The 9713-nt window shown below is 40.7% G+C and overlaps 1 protein-coding gene and 1 long non-coding RNA gene across 3 annotated transcripts; one reads left to right on the top strand and one right to left on the bottom strand.

Moving 5' to 3' along the window:
• Positions 1 to 488: 488 nt before the first annotated feature.
• Positions 489 to 2264, top strand: LOC134182686 (uncharacterized). Its single transcript, XM_062650115.1, has 2 exons — positions 489 to 2147; positions 2204 to 2264. Exon 1 carries the CDS (start codon positions 489 to 491, stop codon positions 1068 to 1070), a length of 582 nt encoding a protein of 193 aa, XP_062506099.1. The 3' UTR covers positions 1071 to 2147; positions 2204 to 2264.
• A 2641-nt stretch (positions 2265 to 4905) lies between these two features.
• LOC134182198 (uncharacterized) lies at positions 4906 to 8602 on the bottom strand. Of its 2 annotated transcripts, none has more exons than XR_009970288.1 (9): positions 8176 to 8602; positions 7833 to 7958; positions 7625 to 7684; positions 7440 to 7564; positions 7066 to 7108; positions 6955 to 7013; positions 6802 to 6895; positions 6060 to 6139; positions 4906 to 5112 (listed from the first exon to the last, which is right to left on the bottom strand). It is a non-coding gene; the product is annotated as an uncharacterized LOC134182198 (long non-coding RNA). The 2 variants fall into 2 exon arrangements; XR_009970289.1 differs by lacking the exon at positions 4906 to 5112 and adding an exon at positions 5153 to 5675.
• Positions 8603 to 9713: the final 1111 nt, after the last annotated feature.

Raw genomic sequence — 9713 nt, 5'->3', positions numbered from 1 at the left:
TGAAACCCTAGCTGTCATGGAAGTAAACGTGCAAACTTCCTAGTAGTTTAGATTACGTATATAGGCCTGGTATAGGTAGTTGTCGTTTTGCGATCGTGATCAAGACAATTGAAATGTACAGTCTAGGTATGCACTCAGTTCCATTGTAACGACAGTGGTGTGGTATTTACTGACATAGAAATTGATATCAGCAAACATTGACTATCAACAGTGTTAGATGCAGCACAGTGTAGTAAAGGATTGATTGTAGTATGGGATGTGTGGATACTGTAGGTGACATTCAACTCCTGAAGGTGTTTCTTGGTTGTCAAGTACACACAGACCCTAGCCACAATAAAAAGGATGGGGCGAAGGAAGTTCATGAAGCGTTTTCGTCGCCGTTTGCTCACTTAGACAAATCGTTCTTAGACTTACCTCAACACTTAAAAGAAAGTGTTACGAAAAGTCTGAGAGACACAAAGTCTTGTCAAAAGGCAAAGAAACAAATAATGCTTACTGTGTTTGACTATGCTGGTCAGAATGTGTTCTATGTCACACATCATTTGTTTATGTCAAAGGCTGGTTTTATGTACGTTGTGTTTGATGCTTGTCAGCCAATGGATGGCAAGACTCCATCTCAGTTTCGTTCAGAAGATGGACAAATTGTCCACATTCCTTTGTTTGACGGCGAAACAAATTTTGATCGACTGAAAGAGTGGGTATCAGGTGTTCATATCATGGAAGGTGATCAGTCACGTCGTATCATGATATTTGAGAAAGTAGGAATCAGATCACCTGTCATGTTTCTAGTAGGAACACATGTTGATAAGTTAAAGGAGCAGCCAAGGATGATGGAGAAACAGGATGCATTTATAAGGAAGAAACTGGAGGGCACAGAGTTGGCAGAGAACATCATATGGGCATCTAAAGATATGATGTGCTTCTATGTGGATAACACAGTGACAGACCCAGACAGTGGTGTTGTAGATCCACAGGTGACTCTGCTTCGTCAGAAAACAGAGAAGGTGGCTCACAAGGTGGCCCAACATCACAGATTGCCTATCAGCTGGCTCAATATGAACAGAATGTAAGAGAAGTGAAAGACTCTTATCCAACAAAGAGAACAACAACTGTTGATGAATTACTACAGCTTGCCATGAAAGCTAGTGGAATCAAAGATCAAAATGAGCTGTTGGTGTTGCTGCAGTATTTGAGTAGTCGCGCAGTGTTGATGTATCATCCCAAGGCATTGAAGAGTGGAGATAAAGAAGAAGTCGTGTTAGATGTGGAATGGTTTAATTGTATCACAGCTGCAGAAAGTGATCACAATACACGTGGAAGGTGATGTTCCTCCCATGTTCTGGAATGATGTAAAACGCAGCAAAGAGAAAGGCATTATGACAATGTCACTTGTGAGACATCTTTTATCAGATGCCGGAGGATCTGCTCAACGTCTCATTGTGTCACTGATGAGCCATTATGATTTGCTGTGTGATCGAGTATCCAGTTATTGAAGAAGAGGATCCGGACAAAGCAAGCGATTGCAATGATTTTCTAAGCCTGAAGGAAGAAAGAGAAGGTCAGGCATGCAATGAAGAACGTGATGTGTTGGAGAGGCATGCTTGTCTTGTTCCTTGCCTTCTGGAGCATGCAGTTGGTCTTGAATCAGACAAGATGAATGACGAGCAGAAGTTATTACTTCTCATCTTGTCATCTGCTCCCATCCGCATTACACAGCCATTATTCTATAGAGTACTGACTCTTCTGTGTATACGTTTTCGTCGCTTGGCAGTTATTGACCGCAATGTGGGCTACTTCCACATTTACCCTGGTCATCGACTGGAGTTTGCTCTCAACAGATACAACTTTCAAATGACTATCTTGTCAGATATACAGTCACACCTACCAATTCCAAAGTGTGTGGTACTGTTCGTGAGTGGATTGTGAACATTGTAGACAAGGCAAAACAGTAGGGAATGGCTGGGCTCAAGTTATGGCTCAGATTTCTACAGAATGCATCGACATCAATATCTAGCATTTCTAATGCTGAGTTTATTTCTCTCGATAGATATCAAAGTAGTCATTATTCACTGTACAGTAGTATGACAAAAACAGAAGTTCAACTTTCTACCAGACTCTACCTTTGGTATCTACAACTTGAGTGCTTTGTGAGTAGCTTCCATATTGTAATATTATCTCTATCTGAATTGGTGTTTTCATGTAGCAAACTGATGTCATGTCACCACTGCATCATCTTTCACAGTCACCACAACAACAACCTGCTGATATGTTATGATTACAGATTTCACGATGTACTAACTACTAATTAGAGGTTCTTTCATACTGTAGTAAGCTATTCAACACCAGTGAAGCCCCTTATTGGTGAACCGGTTGCAAGGTGCTTGTTTGAAGTATCTGAACTTTTAGATAAAGATGATGATTTGGAAGATGACTGGAGAAGGTTGTGGAAGGAACTTCTAGTCAGACCTCTCAATGAAATTAAAGTGAGGGAGAAGAGTAAGAGCCCTACTCTTTTCCTGCTAAATCGATGGTGCAAAATGAAACCTCCTAGTGAAGCTACAATCGGACAGCTGATTAAGGCTCTCAATGCAATATACAGAAATGATGTCGCTTGTGTGCAAGCTTACGTGCCTGCACCACTCCCAGGTCAGCCTAATACCTAATATTGGTGTGGGTTGCTTGTACATATTAGTTCTAAGACGATTAAATGAGACCTACTACGTAGTAATGTTAACCAAGTTATAGACTGAGACATGAAACCAAACTTGTGAGACTTAAATCTCAATATAATTGATAGTAAAAAGTAAATTTGATTGTACAGCTACCTGAGTTTAGCTACCAAAGTGACATTTGCTGAAGTGGTTGTTGACACTCTGTTGGTTGTCCGTTATTGCTGGGTTACAATAATTTGGCCCTTAGATTGGTATACAGGCTAGCAGCATGTCTTGATTTTGTGTTGATCAAGAGAATTATTTAACATTTGCTGCAACCATTGTGATTGTTATGGTTTTATTAGGAATATACAGAAGAGCAAACTACTACAGTACGTATTGTAATATGATTGTTTTGGTGTAAATTGTAAAACTGACAAGGTGACATCAGTCCAGTTAAATCATCTTGCTAAAGAAATACAAGGCTGCTGGCATGCGTTTGCTTTGACATTGGAACCAGTGGGATTGTTTAAAGTTAGAGGAAATATTGCAGCTATAAAGAGTGAGCATGCTTCTCCTCTTGTGCAAGCTCAAGCCATGTTAGAGAATTGGAGTGACAACGTTGGTGCTAGAGCTTGTCGTTCTATTCTGATTCAGGCATTGATCAAACAGGGACTAAGATCTCAGGCAAATGAGGTGTTTGGAGAAGAAATTGTGCTGCAGGTGTCACCACAGTACTTTGAGACATTGACAAGTTCTAGGGACACGTAGCCACACCAATAATTATTGTGTCTGTCATGTGCACAGCATAAGCTGCAGACAGTAAGTCAAATCACAGTTTAAATATTTGAAACTAGATTTAATGAACAAGCATAATCTTCATTGTTACTGTATAAAACTATTTGTATAAATCGACCACCAGTCTTTGTCTAAACTGAATCTTGGAATCATTGGTTAATTTGATCTCTAGATGTATGTAACGATCTCAAATGTGTACCTTCTTCTGCTAACTCTCTACAAATTTTTGCACTACTCACCTGATCAAAAGAGCACAGGGAATATATTGTAGAGGAAATTTTGTTGAAATGAGGTAGTGGGTACCTTTAATTGCTCATATTTTTGTGCAGTTGATGATGACAGATTTCGTTCTATCTGCAGCTGGGTTGTCAACCTCGCCACATTATCACTAGATGATGACTGATCAACTTTAGCCTGATTGGCAAGCTTTGCAACTGTCAGACGACACACCTAATGTATACAATTCACAAAAGCTGCCTAGCTAACTCTTCAATATTCAGTGTAGATAAGTTGTACTGTACCTGTATAGCTTATTGTGCTTTCTTAGTTTGATTGTGCGCCATCAACCGGACCTGCTGTAGTTCTGTTTTATGTAGTGAAGATTGCAGTTTCATACTCGTCTGAGACTGCCTACATAATACATCCGTATTATCACTAAACCTACATATTAGTTGAATTCAATAATTTATTATAGTAGTAACCAGATAGGGGTGTAGCATCATACAGCTATGGTAAGAACACGTGACAGCATAGACCAATTCTTCATGCTCAAATTCTGGTCTAGATGGAGCTTGAACAAAATAAAACAAATTTGACTTGCTCATGCTCAAGAATGTGCCTGCAGTAGAAAGGCTTGGTACATGCAAACTGCGTTGCATTACAGTACTCATCTGTAACCCAAAGTTGTTAACACAATGTGATCTATCTGCATTTTTCTTTTTCTTCTTCACTATACATGTATGTGGCATTCGTTTAATACTCATCATAATAATGCTTGTAGGGAACACATCAAGCACTGCTAGTGCTCACAATGTCCCGTGGTTATTATTATTTCTATCCGATTTGGTAGTCTGAATTTGATGTCATAAGATCTGAGCATAAAAAATTTAATTGGTCTGGCCGAAGCCTCTATAGACGATCAACAAGCATCATTGGTCTTACTTAGCAAAGCAGATTTCCTAATTCAGTTATTTGTGTATATCATTTTCATTTTTATAGAATTGTATCTTATACCAAGTTTAGTCCACACTTGCATGAGTATACAACCAAGACAAGCTGATCCAAGCTGACCCAAGTCAGTAAACCAAGCTGGTGCATATTTGCACTGCAAGGAAGAAAACGGCACAAGCCTACTTCTGTTGGTGTCTTGTATTCAGGTTATTCTGCATCATCAAGTGTACTTATGCTAAGCTGCAATGGTCTATGGATCATTAAAGAGCATGTTTGTTAAACAGTGTGTGTTGTTCTGGTTTGCATTACAACAGTTGAATGAAGTATTGTGTACACTCTCGTACAGAATGTCACATAAACCAACGTTTCTGCTGGAAAATTTGATTAGTATACATGCATATAGCCTCTTGACTAACAGAGTTTGTTCATTTCTAGCCGAGCACTTTAGTTCAGAGCCAAGATGAAATCACCCAAACATCAAACAGCTAACAATCTAAATGACAAATTGATTCAAGCCTAACCTGGTCTGACAGAGAGGCAACATTTATCAATCATCACAACAAATGTAAAAAGTATACTAATGTGACATATGTTATGCTCAAAGGAATGCGACTTTGGTAGGACTAAGTCCAAAAACCAGACGTCAAGTGTCCAATACCATCCTTCTTGGCCTTTTATACCAAAATTTAAAAGCTCTGTCAAAATCAAATTCTTGAAGTTTTGGCCCTTCTATGTTTAGCATTATCAAAGTTCAGCATCGCTGAGGTCATCATCATCATACTCTTCATCGTGGTTTCTACCATTGTCTGCTTTCGTTTTACTTCTGCGCAGTTGTCTTCAGAACCATGACTGTCATCTTCACTGAGCTCATTTCTAGCTAAACACTTACGGAGCCGCATGCAAAGAATGCCTCCTTGTGAAGAACACAGAGCAAGCGCAATAGATTAGTTTTCTAATCCTTGAAGCTCCAATGCAGTTTGCTAATTGCCATTGTCAGCGCTGTAGTGATTGTGCTTTCACGATCCAAAGAAAGGCATACACAGTGCACTGTAACAGCTAGCCAAATTGGCAAAGAGGAATTACCATCCATCGCCAAGACATCTATTTGTAGCATTTAGCTATTTGGCAAGCGCTCAGCACAACGACTGCATGATAAACCCCAAACTGACTCAGTCATATCACCCCCTCTTCTCACCATGCTATCTTGTAATCTATTGAGCATGAGCTGAACTCTGCATAAAGTTGGGTAGCGTTCATACTCGCAGACCAATCACGCTGACACAACAAGTTGATGCTTGCCAGCTCAGCATGGTTCAGTTTGGTTTGACTTGGAATGCAGTCACACTAAGTGGTGAAACCAAACTGTGCTGAACTGTGTCAGCACGGTTACAAACGCTAGTCCATGCAACTGGAACTGGGCTATTAGAGTTAAGAACAAACCTTTTGTGATTGAGTTCCGATTCTAGGCGTGTGATTTGCAACATGTAACTTTGTTTCGCTTCTTGTAATTGTGCCGTAGCCTAGACAAGACAAGAAAACAAAACAACATCAAATGCAATCATAATAACATACTCACATGATACACAAATCAGTCAGTCAAATAACAACTACTAATACTGTGTTTAAATGAGCACATGTGTGTATAGTGAGCTGATCCTGCACCAATCCTGTGCCTGCCTAGCATGCCAGCCCACATTTACCCAACACAATCTTTACAAGCCAGTCCTTCTGATGAGCATGTTGTTAGCATGTGTTATCTACTTGAGATCAACCCTGTTCATGCTAGCTTACACTTTCAATGGACAAAGGACAAGTTGCTCACGTTTTATTCTTCATGGCCTTACAACATCAAATCAAGAAATGTGCAGGAGGTTTATGAGATGACATCTTATTTACACGAGGAGTAGGTCTACCACCAGTCGACAAACTGAGCATGCGCAGCTCTCATCTCAGCATGGATAGCATTTATACGGTACACCTGGCCCCAGGCTGGCCTGACTAGAAACGCCAAGTCAGGCAGCACAGTTTGGCACAGCTCAGCCTGCGTTTAAAGATAACTTCCAACCAAAGGCTGGCTCCCTTACAAGTGCTTGTGTAAACGAGCTATTCGACAAGACAAACACATAACACATTGGCTGATCTAAAGGCATACAAACGTATCATGATAAATTGTTTAACTCACTTGAGATGATCTTTCTAAAGCATCAGCAATCAGCTGTTCAGCAGCTGACCTAAACTCAGCTAATTAATTCTCTCTCTTTACCGGCCACAAGTTCCTGTAATGAGTCTGTTAATTTACCATTAAGTGATTCAATGAGATGATGACAAATCTCACATCGTTGCTCAATCAAATCATTTGCAGCTTTGCTACGCTCTAATTCGTCTCGTTGGTTGCTAAATATGACGATGTGACAATATAGAGTTATCCTTCCATTTTATAACATACTTGGAATTCTTCAAAAGGTTTGCTACTATCACGTTGTTTGCTTCTAAAAATGAGAAGACAGTTGGTTATTACTGTATACACTACACAATATTAAACATGTGATTTGTAATATTAGTCTCAATACAATCAAAATCACATCAAATGACATAACTTGCAACAACAACACCAACAACACAAGCAATGCAAGCACACAAACAAGACAAGTACCACGTAAGTGTTATAGACAACCTAGTAAACAAGTAGAAAACATGCACACATGCACACGTGCACACACACACACACACACACACACACACACACACACACACACACACACACACACACACACAGATAGAGTAACACATTGATGTAAGCAAAAGTTGTACCCAACTCACAATGTGGTGAGACTAAATCCCGTTTTGGATCCCACAGTCCACTGGTTGTTGTGTGTCCTTACTACCTAACACAATCAAACCTCTCTGAGGATGCCAGTCTACACAATTGACATCAGAACCATGTCCTGAAAGCACAAGACCAAATACAACACAACAATCACATCACCAAACAAGAAGACATTCACCTCTCATAACTCTTTTTTCATCTGACCTCAAAAAGTCCCATACCCGAACAGCCTCATCATCTGAACCAGTAGCAAACTTAATTGGTCTAGACACACAACACACACACACACACACACACACACACACACACACACACACACACACACACACACACACACACACACACGCACGCACGCACACAACAGCTTCCAAACTAACAATTTTTACCTCTCCATAATAATATTTGTTCGGCTGCAGCGCTCGTCTATCTCTATAATCCTCAGGATCCTACACAGCAATCACGTGACCCACAACCATCATCCAAACCATACAAACCCAACGACGTGTTCGCCTCTAAACCACAAAGCACTGATGAGTTGTAGTCTAATGTCTTGTGTGTTTGTGTGTGTGTGTGTGTGTGTGTGTGTGTGTGTGTGTGTGTGTGTGTGTGTGTGTGTGTGTGTGTGTGTGTGTGTGTGTGTGTGTGTGTGTGTGTGTGTGTGTGTGTCGAGTATGAGTCTTAAAGAGGAAGTCCAACAAAATGAACTTAACTTGTATGAGTAGATCTTACCAAGACAAATCGATCGGTATAAGTTACTCCGTTATCGTCGCTTTCGTATACGAGAACGAGCGATGTTCCTGTGATGTGCAACGCTCACGCGCCTGCTCCGCGCTTGCTGGTCGATTAAGCTCCGCCCACTGCAAACGAATCAATGCGTTTACGGATGACTGCTAGGGATATATCGAGAATGCCAAATGTGAATGCGAAGATATTATGAAGATCTGCCTTCTTGCCGTCAGTGGTTCTTCTCTAAAGTAAAATGGTGTGGGTAGAGCTGTTTTTCCGCCAGATTTTGAAGCAGAATTCCTCAATACCACGGCTTACCTAGAGAACGCGCTTGTGCTTGAGTATTTGTTTACCCTTGTTCTTTTAATATCCGAAGAGAAACGTTCAGCGCGCAGTTTGGCGTGTGCTACATAAGACGTTCCTATTTTCACATCCGATCTGCTCACTTTCTTTTGCCGCTGATTGGTAGAATGTTACAATCCCGGATGTCAAAATAAGACTACTTGTCTAGCTAGAGAGGTCTACAAGTCATCTAGTCACTGTAAATGTAGTTATCAGTCAATATAAAAATCAAAGAGTTGATTGCATCTTGCAAATAATGCTGTGAATTAAACTTCAATTCCAATAATATAGGGGTCGGATATCCTAGAATCCGTGCAAACCTCGATTTTCTGATTAGGGCCGGATATCCTAAATTCCGTGCAAATCTCAATTTTCTGATTTTTATATCCTAGATAAACATAGCGTTTCCTGCGACTGTTGTTGAAGTAACACGATCCTAGCTAGAGGAGTTAGTAGGTGGAAACCACAAAGTCACACCTACAATCACACCTACGTATACGTGTGACAATAGCCTCGAAGTGTAGATTGCAGCTCCGGATGCGCGTAGTGGTGATGGCAGCGCATCCGGGGCTGCAATCCACAGTGTGACAACCAGACGGCACAGCATTGCAATATCACGAGTTTTGGAGTTTTCCGTTTGTTGCAGAGTTACGCATCTCCTAAACTAACCTCTAGATAAATCACTGTTCGATTGTAGTAAGTTGTTACAACAGACCTACGCGTTTGTGAGAGATCACGTGATCAAAAATATCGCTGCCCTAGCCGAGCTGTTTCACTCTTAGTGAATGGACGTTTCATACACTGAAGGTCTCCCACAGATGGCTTGCTTTTTCTCTCAACGAATCGTTCTTCTGGCATTATACAACTTCGAACGAGTTTTTCATGCGTTTTTCTTCGGTTGTAGCAAAGAAACGCGATTTTAAAAACCGTTCACGAGATCGAAGCCAACGTTCAACGACGTAACTTCACCGAGATGGAGGTTTCGAGGTTTCGCGTATTGAGCCTAGGCCCCTAGGGTATTGGTCAAATGTCTCAGCCCACGTACGGATGGCGTATCGAGTACAACGTCGCCAGTTACTTGTAGACCAATCCTAGTTTTCGAAGTACGCCGCTAATCTTAGTAGTCTAGGTTTAGGTCCAAAGTTTGAAAGAACAGTAATCCAATACAACTTACTGACCGTTGAGTGCGCCTAGCTCAC

Source organism: Corticium candelabrum, chromosome 7 (genome assembly GCF_963422355.1).
Source record: "Corticium candelabrum chromosome 7, ooCorCand1.1, whole genome shotgun sequence".
In the NCBI taxonomy this organism is placed as follows: Eukaryota; Metazoa; Porifera; class Homoscleromorpha; order Homosclerophorida; family Plakinidae; genus Corticium; species Corticium candelabrum.
Note: the sequence above shows the minus strand (reverse complement) of the source record. Positions and strands in the feature narration are given on the sequence as shown.